General features: G+C 38.5%; 1 protein-coding gene across 1 annotated transcript in view; it reads right to left on the bottom strand.

The window, feature by feature from the left end:
* FOCAD (focadhesin) overlaps positions 1-14,506 on the bottom strand; it is a 304,027-nt gene that overhangs the window by 52,177 nt on the left and 237,344 nt on the right. The window contains exons 27-31 of the mRNA XM_061200467.1: positions 13,618-13,856; positions 10,259-10,348; positions 4,120-4,267; positions 2,119-2,238; positions 460-582 (exon numbers count right to left, since the gene is read on the bottom strand). Of these exons, the coding sequence (XP_061056450.1) occupies positions 460-582; positions 2,119-2,238; positions 4,120-4,267; positions 10,259-10,348; positions 13,618-13,856 (720 nt within the window). The remainder of the gene's footprint in view (positions 1-459; positions 583-2,118; positions 2,239-4,119; positions 4,268-10,258; positions 10,349-13,617; positions 13,857-14,506) is intronic.

The raw sequence follows: 14,506 nt of genomic DNA, 5'->3' as shown, positions 1-14,506 counted from the left end.
GACGTGAATGGACCTAGAGACTGTCAAACAGAGTGAAGTAAGTCAGAAAGAGAAAAACAAATATCGTATATTAATGCATATATGTGGAATCTAGAAAAATGGTACAGATGAACCGGTTTGCAGGGCAGAAATAGAGACACAGATGTAGAGAACAAATGTATGGACACCAAGGCGGGGGAGCGGGTGGTAGTGGTGGAGGTGGGATGAATTGGGAGATTGGGATGGACATGTATATACTAATATGTATAAAATAGATATCTAATAAGAACCTGCTGTATAAAAAAATAATAATAAAATAAAATTAAAAAGGAAAAAAAAAGTACATGTGTCTCTTTCATTTGAAATTGCCTATTCTTTTATGGTGAAGCTATATATCTTGGCAGCACCTATAAATGGTCCAATAAAGTAGCTCTTTTTCCTTTATAAAAATATAAAATAACATGCAGGAGGTCCTTCTACCTCTGTTAGAACAATTCTGATCCAGGCAGGGAGCAGTTTGTTGCCCAGGTCTTCAGCTTTTCCATGTCCACACACAGACAAACCATGAACTATGTTTCCTAACGCCAGGGCAAAACCTGAAGTCTGTTAAAAATAAATTAAAAGAAGAGGTAAGAAAAAAAGAAGAATGGCACAGATCAGGAATGTTCATATACAGCAAAACAAGCACATTTAAGGGCTCCCTTTCCTATAGACACATTCTGTTGCCATCTGAAAATCATAGATTTGCAGATTTTTAAAATCTACACTGGTCTGCAACAGAAACTGCAGTCTAATTGTATGGAATTCGGCTTCAGTGAGTGGTTTATTTTAGGAAAAGAATACTGCACTACTGATTGACTTGGGTCAAACAATCCAAATTCTAAGAAGGGGGTTAGGGTGAAAACACCAAGGTAAATCACCCAAGCCCAGTCATCCCCCAAACAGGAGGAGAAAATATCCTATAATGAGCATAGCATATGCAAACTTCTATATTTTGGTGTTTGCAAAATCTACTCTTTTTTTTCTGATTTTACATTAATTTAATTTTATTTTTTATTGAAGTATAGTTGATTCACAATGCAAAATCTATCCTGACTGTAAGTGAGCAGGCATACAACCATAAAATAATAACAATACAATACAACACAGGCTTAAAACCTGGACTGAATCCTGCAGTAACCCACTATGGCCAATATTAAGACTTTGAAGAAATCTAAAAAACAAAGAACTGAGCAAACAAAATACAAACAGGGAAATTCTAGAGCCTGTGTGATCAGAGGGAACATTTTTGTTTCAATTTTTTTAAATTATGGTAAAATAAACATAACATAAAATTTACCATCTTAACCATTTTTAAGTGTACAGTTCAGTGGTATGAAGTACGTTCATAATGCTGTGCAACCATCACTCCCATCCATCTTTAGAACTCTTTTCATCTTGCCAAACTGAAATTCTGTACCCATTAAACAGTAATTCCCCATTCCCCCTCCCTCAGCCCCTGGCCACCACCATTCCACTTTCTGTCTCTATGCTTTTGACTGCTCTAAATACCTCATATAAACAGAATCATACAGTGTTTGTCTTTTTGTGACGGGCCTATTTCACTTAGCATAACGTCCTTGAGGTTATCCACGTCATAGTGTATGTCAGAATTTTCTTCCTTTTGAAGGCTGACTAATATTTCAGAGGGAATATTTTAAGGGTATTTCATTTAAATTGCAGGAATCTAAATTTTCCTATATATTTAGCCATGAGCAGAGTTTCTCTGCCTTGAACTTGCTGAGGCTTTACTTTATCAGATTACTCTATGTATTCCTATCGTTACGAATTTTTGTTTCTAGCCTTACATAACTCTTATATTCCCTAGCCACGTGTTTTAAGATTTTATAAATACAGAGCAATAGCTGGAGAGACAGAAAAGACTTTCGTACTCAGACCAAAAAAGAAAAAATGTCTATAGGGGATAAAGAGAGAAAAAGATGTCTGTGGATACTGGCTATAGCTGTGGACAAGACAAGAGTTAGAAGTTCCTCAGTTCTGGGCACAAAACATACCACATTATAGTCTAATCCAGAGTAAATTAGAATTAGGACTTGGCAGCAGCCTGAGACCCACTGAGAAATAACCAGAAATTCCAACCTGCTGGTTGTTCTCCACTAACAGTCGAAGCTTATTCATAATATCTTCAGCCTCCACAGCCTCAATAATTCCGGCACTGAATGCGGATGTACATACACAGCTGAGGGTATAGGCAAGGACCTGAGAAGAAAAGACAGCAGAAACACGTGTCTTCGTGAGGGGAAATAAAAGAACACGGTTTAGTTGACACGAATATTCTGTGAAACTTATCCCCGGGATAAGGATTGGATTCGAGTATACCCACTATAGACCGGGCATTGTTTTGCTGCCTAACTTATATTTCATAACAATATTATGAGATGGGGGTCGTTATGGCTACCTTCTGGATAAAATCTTCGAGGCTCAATTACACATAGCTAGGAAGTGACAGAGGCGATATTCAAACCCGGGTCTTTAGACGCTAAATCAAGAAGTTCCCTCAACAGTAGAAGTAGATTTTCATCACCAGTGGATACTACTAATGGCCGTATGCTCTGATCCAAGGCCAAACCGGAGAGGAAATTCAAAGCAGTGAAACGCTGCTACATTAAGATTCCCTAGTAGAAGTAGTGGAGCATGATGGACGAAGAAGGTGGGTTTTAGAGTCAGATAAATTGTGTAAAATAGGGATAATACTACTCACTTCAGAGCACTGGTGTGATTTTAATAAGCAAATGAATAAATAAATAGATGAATAAATGAACAAATTATAAATTCTTTTAAAATGTTGGGAGTAGAAACAATACTTGAGTGTATATCCCAAATTGACCACTGACTGGCTAAGTAACTTTAAGCAAGTCACTCCAACTATTTGAGCTTCCATTTTTCCAAATCAAGGTTATTCATCCCTCCCTGCTACCTTGCATTTTCATGATGAATCCCTTCCTCAACAAAGATGCTGTTAAGACAAAGTAGAAATGTTCAACTCCTCACACTGATTGATACAGCATGAAAAAAAGAGGCAGTTTCTAAGGTAGAAATTGGATAATAAAAATCAGAGGGGAGGAACAACCAAAACTGCTTGCTCGAGGCCTTCTAAATCAAACCATCAAGGCAGACAGATGCATCAATTATAAAAACCTTGCTTTCATTTATTAATCAAATTGCTCCGTGGTTGTAACATTTTCTCCTTCGGCTTAACAAAAAAAAATATGTACTTTCCAACTGTGAGCTGCACTGCTTTAAAAATGGAAATGTGGTGCATGTCTTAGAACAAAACTGCAACCCTCTGTGCCCCAAAGAAATTCACTGATTCAACAAGTCCTATTGCTGAAAGCAGAGGAGCTGAGCGGGGAAACACAGCAGCCATTATGTGCTCATCAATAGCTCGTGGGCAGGCTGGGGGAAAATAGGATCTGCTCTAATGAGAGGGGGAATCTGGTGAGGCCAAGAGGTCGGCCCAGGCTCCTCCCAGAGAGAAGAGCCCCGCAGCGGCGCGGCTTCACCTGGGCTCACAGACACACAGGCCTCAGACGTCCTGCTCGACGCAGTCAACACACAGACCAGAGCCCAGGATCCCATTTCTGCATATTTTTGCACCATCACAGAAAAATCTTTTCATTAAGTGTGGTAAAGGGAATTTCCTCAATAATTTTTCATGCTTACTGACATTAAAAAAAAATCAAATGCCTTTTCGATCCGCAGTTTCTTAAGCTTACTCCTGGCCATTTCTTAAAGTTATACTTGGATGGAGCCTAATTCTAAAAATTCTCCATTTAACCGTCCTCCAGAAATTGCAGCTCTTCTTAGAAACTGCCTTCTAGTGATGCTGAGTTAGGCTTTTGTATTCACTAAAGGCTCTTATATGCCACATGTAAGTCTAAGTTGATTTAAATAGCTGCACTATTTGAAAACCTTATGATCTAATGTAGGTTGTTTGCCACTCAGATTTTCTCCTTAGCCCAGCTGAAACTGAGGAAGGATTTAATTTCAGAGTTACCAAAACAGGAGAAGTAGAAAATAAGCAGCAAGAGGAAAACAAAAGCCAGGAGAGGGAAGGAAACTGGAACGTTGGTCTCCTACCTCCTGAAAGGTTCTGCTCTGGCCCCCGCTGTCATCTAGGTACACGGAGAGCTTCCGAAGCGAGGCCGCCACGTGAACTCGCGACTCTGTTCGGCTGCTGTGGCTCATGAGGGACAGGACAAGTCCAACTCCCAGTATACAGCCCGTGCTTGGATGCCAAAAAAAGATGAGTGAAAATCGTAAGAAATCCACGCCATTGCTGTTCACTTATCATGGGAGTTACCAGTGCTCTACAGCCCGAGGTAAGATGGCTGGATTCTAATTCTGCTGCCTGGTGTACAGGTGTATTCCATGACCAACACCCCCCCCCCAATCAAAATGTGTCCGTGGCCCATGCCAGTGCTATGTACCCAATGGGGAAACAAATAAATACATGAAATAGTTTGACTTAAACTCTGTAAGAGAAGGAGGCATAAAAATTAGTCAAACCAGTTCTATCCCTGCACTTAGAGAAATGCTGTGGTCCTCTCTCCACTGACTGCCCCCCCCGCAATCATGCTGAGTGCACTATGATTAACTGCATAAGGAGAGAAAAGCCTAAATTTCAGGATATGAGCTGAGGCCATCTGACTAATAACGGGGGGAGGAGGGGCGGATAAATGCAAGGCATAATTACGAGGTACTGCTAAGTGCTTCATGTTTCCTAGTCAACTTCAACAAGTGGAATTTCTGTCTCAAAGAAACTGTGTATTTGTCTGTGCACAATGACATTAATCCTCTTCTCCCCTCTGATCCCTCCGAGTACCACTGGGTCAGAAGAGAAAATGGACAAATGACAGGCTTGTCAAAAGTTACCCCATGTGACAATTCAATTGGAATCTTGGGCTTTGTGCCCCAGTTCTCCTGAAAGAATACATATCCATTTAAAGAAAAGAATTGTTCTCCCAGAAAACTTCTAGTTAGTGTGATAAGATAAATGTGGGTTGGGGGTAATTTTTTACTCTTTTGAAAAAGTTTTTACCATCATTGTTGTTTTTCAAGTTGAGGAAATGCTGACTTTTTCAGAAATCATCCTCACTCTGGTTTGGCTTGCCTCTCTTCCTGATATCTACTGCTTAAGAAGACATTCCAGGGCATTTCTCCAATAACATATTTCAATGCCCGTATGTTATGTCATTTTGCTCTTATATAGCATCTATCACTTTGGCTGGCGTCAAGACCTTCACACAGTTTCTTGAACATGTTAGTTACTTCCCCTGACACCTCTGTGCCAACGGAGCTTCCACATCCGATAAGAGATACCCAAGAGGATGGAGAGGCTACAGGATTTGCTCAAGGTCATGCAGAGAGTTTCCAGCAGAGCATGGACAGAAGACAGGGTTTTTTGATTTCCAGCCTTCTGTTCCAACTGCCAAACCCAGGCCCCTCCCGGCACCCTGTGTGATGCCATGATGGAATGCTTATGAGAAGGCAACGTCTCAGGTGTGTTTTCCTAGGTTCTGTTGTACAACAATCTGGCATTAGAAAATCCTTTGCCAGGAAGCTACTGCAGCAATAATCCAAGTCAGGCAGAACTGCTGTTCCCACTTACATGAACTTAACAACCAGCTCAACTAGAATAATGCATATTTCAATGAGTTAAATCAGCATCTAACATCTGAACACTGTGTGCTTTTGAGACAAATCACATTTCTGAAAGAGGAAAGGCTACTGCTGATTAGAATGGATTTAAAGTCTTTGTTTTCATTTAGACTCTAGAGGAAAGGTTTTTTTTGGCCATCTTTCTATATTGATGCATATGAAAACCTGAAATTAGACCAAAGATATAGTTAGACAAATATCATTTAATACTTTAAAATTTAAATTGTGCTCCCTCTTTAACTATGTAACTGCTATTTATGCTTAGGATTTCAAATGTTACTTCCTCAGGGATACCTGCCCTGGCCCAGCAGGGAACCTCCTTAGTATTTTCCCATAGTACCTTGCACTAATTTACTTCAAACAATTTTAATGATATACTCCGATGAAGATTATCTGGGAGCTGATTTGATTACTGACCACGTCCTTCACTAGCTTGCAAGCTCCATGAGGGTAGGTACCTTTTCTGTTTTTTCCTCACCACAGTATTTGTGGCACCTAGTAACACTGCGTGACAGGGAGAGGCATTCAACCAACATTTATTGAATGCTGAAGAACTGACCAAATTCTCTTTAGTTTCAAGAGAATCTAAAGTGGAGAGAAAATCTATAGGGGGGAAACCCCCCCCAAAAAAACCCAAGGCTTGATTTTCCTGTTCAGTTGGAGGCAAAATTTATGAGTGGTAAAATTCACTGAATGTATCATCCAAGATTCAATCAAGAAAACTCGATTTCTATTTTTTGCCAGACTAATTTAAGAAAGAGGTGTCAGGTTTATGAGGAAAAAAGATTCTTCTCAAGGCTCACTTAACTACTGGGGTTCATCTTTTTCAAATAATAGACAGGTCTTGCTTTTCTGGCTATTCTGGGCACACAAAAATCTCTATCCCCTGGACTGAAGCTCCTCTTTCACCATTTCAAGGCACATGGGCACAAAGGTCTAGAAAAAGACATCCCAGTTTCTAGTTTACATTTACCTAAAGTTATCACAGCAGAATTATTCTTGGGCAAGGTTAACAGTCACTAACGATTCTATTCATTTGGTTATTAGCTGACTGTTATGATATACGAATATATAGTCTAACTAAGTACATATGGGTGCCAATAAAAATACGTTAGATTGTATGCATCTATTGACCATCTGAACTGTTTCCTTCTACTTTGTCTAATTTGTTCCAGCATGTACCAAGAAGGTAGTCCTAAAGCTTCATTCCTGATGTTTCCTTCTGACTTCCAAATCTTCTACATTTTACTGTGTGTATCTTTTGTCCTAAGTCTTAAAGATTCTTCTGGCGCTTAGTTCAGCATTTCTACACATTTTCCTCATTCTAGCTTCACTGTTCTACCAGCTCTAAACCAAGAATAACTTGGGCAGAGATAGCTTTCACATCTTTCTGTCCATTGAAAAGAAAAAGGACTTAAGTGTTGGTGTCCTGAACAGATGAAATAAATTGTGTTAGATATAAAATTGAGGTTTTGGAATTGCTAACATAAATCTCCTATAAGAATACTAACAAATGATAAAGAGGATGATATGCCCCATTATGTCATTACTTATTTGAATCTCTTATCCATGTGTATTAAAATATCACTGGCAAAGGAAATTCTGAGTCTTAAAAGCTATGCTCATAATTCTGATATGTGTGTTGCTATATCAACTGGGACATGATATATTTTTCTAAAATTAACCAGAGATGAATCTTCAATTCCCTAGTTTATTGTAGGCTATTCTGCAGATTAAGTACTAGGCCATCTAATAATTAGTTCTAATAACAGTTAACATTTGTATAGTGCTTTGCCCTTTACAAAGTGCTATACAAATGTTATCATATTTGTAAAAGCTCAACAGTAATTAACCAATGCTCAGGTCACTGATGGATAACATGACTAGTTATGGCTGTGAAGATTGAAATGGTGTAATAAGTACCACTAGATGGCAGCAAAATGTAAGTGATAGGACCCCAAACACCAGACCAGGTGCTCGGTTCTCTCAGCAGGGACACATCCATTAAACCAAGGAAGCGTGGTAAATTTGCTGTGGGTGAATTCTATCACTTGAGGTAGCACGCTCCCAGATCTATTAACTACCTTTGGGTAACGCCTCCGATATTTCAGGTGAGAGAGGACTGCCCCGGACTCCTGCAAGCTCATTGGATGGGGGAATACTTTATGCTATGAACCAGGTCTGGGCCTAGTTAGAATCTCTCTTCTGCTTTTAATGATAGGCAACATCCACATGTCAGAAAAAATAATCAACACCACACTGTCAAGTGTCAAACTGCTTTCTTTCTACTGAAATGTGTTCTCCATGCTGTGCTAAGCAAGAGAAAGCAAGCTGGCTTTGAAGTCAGACTACCTAGGTTTCTCTCCTGGCTCTGCCACTTAGTGCGTGACCTTGAACCAGTCTCCTATTTGAGACTCACGTTCTTCATCTGTAAACTGAAGTGATGGTGACTCCTGCTTTAGTATCAATATTTAGGTTGTAATCAGGGCTTAATTACATGAGAAGCGGATGTGAAAAGGCCTAGCAAAATATGGCGCTGCTCAGTAAGTATTAGTGGAACCCAAAACCAAAGAGAGAACTACCTAAGCGTGGACACCCACAAAGCATTAGAAATGACAAAATACTAAACCTCATTAACTAGGAAAAACAGAGTTTGGAGAGAATAGAGGGAGGGTTTCTTGAAGGACCTGGGCTTTTAATTGGCGCCGAAAGGCAAGCAAGATTTTACTAAATGGACAGGAAATTTCTGATGACCCTATTCTACTTGAATCTGCAGGCTCAATCCCCTATGGAGGCCCACCTTTCCTTCTCCCAAACACATTTGCTTATTAAGAAGGTAAGAATCAAGAAAGAAGGTAAGAATGAAGAAACAAGAACCTTGTTAATATAAAAAGTTAATTTTAAAGTTACATATGCTTAGACATATGAAGGTCGTAAATGCATAAATGCCCATACTTTGGATAATTCAGTTATCTGCATGGCCCTCCCTTCACTCAAACAACCTTCCTGCAAACTCATGGAGCTGATACGTGAGAGTCACTCCTGATTGTTCCAGCTGGCTGAAAGTGTGCAGCATGTTAGCACAATTTTCTCCCCAGCTTTATAATACCCTGAGCTACAGATATGTTGGACACCTTTGTGGGAAGGCAGGAGAAAGAAGGAAGAGGGGGAGAGGGGAGAGGAAAGGACAGAAACTTACCTTACTCCTTGGCTGTAAAGGCAGCACCACCAACACATGAATTAGGCTCAAAAAACTCAACTCTTCACCGGCCCCCCAAACAGTTAAATGACCCTATCCCTTCCATTAATCATTTTCTAAATTTAAGAGACTTGAATCATGCCACCGAACTCTTTCTTTGCCCATACTCAAAACCACACTCTTAACATGTCATTTCATCTCTGACGTGTTCAACTTTAAAGTGTGATAAAGTGAGTGCGTTTCAAGCGTTCTTATCCAACCTTAGCCTGCATGTGAAAGATCTCATAACTACCACCTACTAAGTGAAGATCTGACTTTATTTACACATGATGAAATACATGATACTTGCAGTACTTTTACCATTTATGCTTTTGTTAGTCTGAACTGAACAGGCTACATCCATGAATGTAACTTTACATCATAAGTTCCTAAAGGCCAGAAATTTAAACACTGATTTTTTTGGTAAACACTGATTTAACTCATATTTGAACAGTGCCCATAATAGCATGAAGTAAATGAGTTAATAAATTGGAGGTTAGTGCTTATACTCTGTTGAGTTTCCTAGTAACTTCAACCCCAGAAGATCCAAACCTGAAGTCCCAAAATATAGGGAAGTCCAAAAAGGTACAATCCAGGTTCTCAATGGTGTCAATATTTCAGAAGGCCTAATAAAACAATGTTTTCCCACACAAGCCACATGGATGAGTTAAAACATTCAATGTCTCACTAAATGAGTATGTTTAACACCATTTTGTATTGTATTTTCTGATTATTCCTTTTTGTTTTTGTTGTTTTTCATGACTGGAATGAGAAAATAAATTAACTCTTATGATATTTAGTTTAACAGACAAAATATTTTAAAAGCATGAAGTTTGGGGGGAGAAGGGATCTACTAATATTGAGGAGGTTGGGAACCTCTGGTGTAACCTCTGCTTGTTTCTATTTTGATTCCTCTGACATTGGATTTCATAGGGAAATCCAAATCATGAGTCAAAGACTCTCTTAGTCAAATCAAATTGAAAGAATATTTTCAACAGATTTTAAAAAGGTTGTCATACATACAAGTCCCCAGATAGACGCCTCATATGGTAAAGTACAAGACAGAATCTAAGGTATGGGTAACTTAACGACAGCCACAAAATGACATTTGTTGCTTTGTATGGAAACAAACCGCCTATTTCTAAAACATGGGTTTCAGAACAAGTAAGCTTTAATTACAGATTTTTTTTATTATTACTGAAATCTCTACACAAAGGAGTTCAAGACTAGGTCCTACAAATATTTCACCATAGAATGTAAAATTTATGGCAAAGAAAGAACCAATCTCTGAGTATCAGAGAGGGAATGGAATCAACATACTTGTATTCAAGACTAGTGTCAAAGCAGCAATTTTCCAGGGCATCCAAAGACTTCATCAGAAGAAGGTTCATCTGTTGGCCAGATATATCACTGGGTAAAGACCAAGAGGGAAAAATGAATTATTTAAAATCATTCAACTGTCCAAAATATTTACTATGTAATATTTTGCTCTCAATATTTTATTGAAAATGCATTTCTTTAAAAAATATATAAAAGTAGCAAATATGATTCACATATATTTTGTAGACAGAGAAACTGAGTCAGAGAATTTATTCAATAATTGGGTTTCTGTACATTATAATCACTTGCAAGCCAATAAACCCTAAAACTGCTACTTTTGCATTTTCTCAGCTCATTCAAATTTTAAAATCACTGAAAAATAAGAACAAAGCTCAGAATTCCAAAAAATTATTTCTAGGAATGCTAAGGTGATTTTCTTCAGAATATTTACTAATCCATTAAGCTGATATTATCAATAATCATTCCAAATCTTTCTTGAAAAGACTATAACTTCTGATTTCATGTCTCAAATATGGAGGTTTTCACTTCTATTCTTTTTTTTTTTTTTAAAGGGGGGGGAAAAACCCAGCCCTATATTTTTCTGCCTTTATACAGTAATTGAGGTGGTTTTTGTAATTGTCTTGGTGAGAACTATGACTTTTAGAGTAAAATAAAACTTAAAAGGTAGGTCTACGTCTGTTTTTTCAGGCAGAGTTGTGGGCTTCATCACCGACACTTTATTATCAAGGGGTCCCTACATGTCAGCTCTCCTGCTGCTGCCTCAGGCCATGCTGAGTGGAATGCAGCCCCAGGAATGCCAGCCAGCCGGAGCGCACTTTAAATAATATCTTCTCCAACCAAGACTATAGTGGTTTTGCCTGAGGTGAAGGAGTACATTTTGCAATGAGAAAACATGCACACAGGTACACACAATTTTAATAGCTTTAACTAAATAAGTCTTATTATAGTTGTTCTCTGGAGTAAAATGTACTTAAATATCCTAAACAAATGCTAAAGAGATCCTACTAGTATCCTCTGGGAGTTATGACAGAAGCAAGCTTTGGAATAATATACTTTTCTGAATAAATTCTAGACTGGAATTTAAATTCAGGAGATTTTTCATAAGCCTCAGCAAAAAATAAAATAAAATAAAATAAAAAGAAAGATGGATTGAATGTCAAAATTCCTTTCTACAAAATGATTTTTCATTCTTGAGACCAAGATATTGTCCTAATCCTGTTCTCCTAAGAGGCCACTTTGGGCCACTTATTTGATGTCATTGACTATTCAGAGTTAGTAGTCCTCAAAACACTTACTTTAATTTTAGAAAAATAGAAATTCTCTCCAAAAATGTCATTATCTGGTGAGACTGTCATTATCTAGTAAAACATTTATTAGTACTAAAAGGCAAATATTTCAGATTCCTCTGCTCTATGAAATTAGGAAGGTGGGAACCATGAATAATTATATTAATGGCTGCAGTACTAACACACCAGGCAGCAGGAGAATGCTATCAAATACAGGATCATTATGGCAAAGTTAAAATCTGCAGTTATTCTGTGGGCAGTCCGCCTCAGGAAGAGCTTCCTGGTGTCCTTCCCCAGGGTTTCCTGCAGGTGCAAAATCAAGTAGGGTAGATAGGGGTGGAAGGCAATCTAGGAACCAGAAAGGATGCTTTAGGGGAATCACCATAGGTTTCTCCAGGTAGCATAATTAAATTAACCACAAATGTAAGCTTGTCAAGCCCTAAAACCAGCAGCATCTCCTCCTAAACTAAGGAAGAAGGGAGCCAGAGCCAGGATAGGATGAAATGAGTTGCCTGGAATTAAACTGCCATGGCTCATTTTTAGTTGTAAAACAAGTAGCTTGAAAAGATACTGAAGAAAGAACATGAACACAGATGGTGAAGAGACCGCCATTTGTAGCATAGACGCAAAGGGGGGAAAAAAATCACTTTCACGTTTTAAGTCTGTAAAAATACTCTGTGTTCTGTCACACACACACAAGACATGTAACAGTCAATTCACATGCAAAGGGCAGCTTTTTGTTCACGTCCAGAACCAGGCCTGTGTATACTAATACTGGTGAATAGAACAAAATGAATATTCTGGAAATGTTTCATTTATGATCACAAAGACTAAGCCAATCTTCCCAATCATCCAACAGATGTTTCCAAGGGCTGAAAATGATCATCTGAAATACAGTATTTCCCTAGATCAATAGCAGTTCTCATAAAGGTTTCACATATGGATGTTTGCACAAAACTATGTAAATTACAAATGTAAACTTAACCACTGGTTTCAAACAGAAATCTAAATATAGCATAATATCACCCAATTTACCCACATCAACACCATTTCTTGCCTTTGGACAGACAATTTCTGCCAACTAGGGAAGCTTAAGGACAGCTAACATCAGAACAGAATGCCTCTCCCTACAATCCCTACTATTTCCAATGCAGGAAAATGGGGCTGAAATTCCAAATCAGTGACATCTAAGTATTCATGATCCCCAAATACTCATGTTGTACCACAGTACAATCAATCTGGATATATAAAATTCTAAGATCGGTAATAAAATAAAGAATAAATATAATGAGCAACAAAACTAAAGTAGATTCGTGCACCAGAAAACTTTCCCACTTAGTGGAATTTTCCACCTGGGTCTTTGATATTCTATTAGCTCCATTCAAGAGTAAAGCTAGCAGTCTAAAAATGAGCAATCAAGCTGAATAAAGCACACAGTATAATATGCAGAGATTAAGACTCTTTAAGGATTACAAAAATGTAGCCAGGGTGCAGGATAAAAGCAATATTTAAAACTGGGTACATGCAGTTCTCAGGTGATTCAGTGATTCCCGCACCCTCAGGCACAGGGGTACCCCGATCTTTTCCTCCCGTTTTATAGTGATATCAACAAAGAATAAGTAATTACTTTCACCCTTATAAACCAGAGGGAAAAAAAGAAGCTTTTTAAAATTTATAGCACCATATGATTAGACTTTCCTCATGTCTATTACACATGGCTTTCATCTAAGCATGAAATGATTTTCAAGTAATCAATCACTTTAAAAAGAGGAACCCTTAAAACACATTAATGTCTATGTGATGGTATTTTAGAGAGACAAATTCATTCATAAAGGAGAATAAAGGATCAAGCTGCACGTCTCAAAAAGTTGAGCACCACAAATTGCTCAGATATAATGTGTGTGTATACGTGTGTGTGTGTGTGTGTGTGTGAGAGAGAGAGAGAGAGAGAGAGAGAGAGAGAGGGAGGGTCGGGGGAAGGGGGAGAGAGAGGGACAAATCCTCCACATAAGTCACAAAGAGGAAAAACAGGAATATTTTAATAAACGGTACCTGAGTTTCTCCTCACACAAGCGAGAGAGAAACATCCCCAAAGCAAGGCCCATGTGGATTTGCACGGCTTGAGACTCATCAGCACTTGGTTTCCCAGGTAACCTGGCAGTCAGCATGTTCAGGATTTCCTCAACCTTCTCTTTGCAAGAGATAATGAAAACTGGCACAAGGAGAGACAAAGCCGTGGCGGCCGCAGAACGTGCAATGGCACTAGCTGTGTTTTCACCAGAATAGGATTTCTAGGACATGCCAAAGAAAGAAAACAGGGGGTTGGCCTTTTGTTTAAAACATGAAGGACGCACACCTATCACAAAAGCGCTATACAACAATGCAAGCTTCTCCAAAATCCACCCTTGCCACCCAAAAAAAAATTTTTTTTAATAAATCTATTTCTGTGTTTACCTACGGGTTACCTTCTTACTCTTAGTAAAACAATTTGCTACTAAGCAATTGGTTGACTAATAATACCCTTTTAAATTTGAAAAAACAAATTTTAAGTGTCTCCTTTTAAAGGGTGTGAATTCCCTCACTATAAAGCCTGAAACAATATCAGTGTTTTCAAAGCCCACATGTGTATATAATGAGAAACCCCAAGTGAAGCTATCCAAGCTTGCAGAAACCACCAAGCCACATTATAAATGTCCAGAAAGACAGGAGTTTTCTGGGAGAGAAAAGAAAAGGGGTTAGGGTGAGGGCAGTTCAAGTTTAGTTACAGAAGGATAAGTGTAAGTTTGGCACAGGGATCTATTGGCAGATCTCCCAAAATTTTTGGTGGGAACGCTTCCCAGTAGATGGATTATTTCCTACAGGGGGTTAATTCCTTTTAATTAAAAAGGAAGTTGAAATCCTAAAAGCCTCCGGTTACAAAGCAATAACCAGCTATTCAAAA

Source organism: Eubalaena glacialis, chromosome 9, assembly GCF_028564815.1.
Source record: "Eubalaena glacialis isolate mEubGla1 chromosome 9, mEubGla1.1.hap2.+ XY, whole genome shotgun sequence".
Lineage (NCBI taxonomy): Eukaryota > Metazoa > Chordata > Mammalia > Artiodactyla > Balaenidae > Eubalaena > Eubalaena glacialis.
Note: the sequence above shows the minus strand (reverse complement) of the source record. Positions and strands in the feature narration are given on the sequence as shown.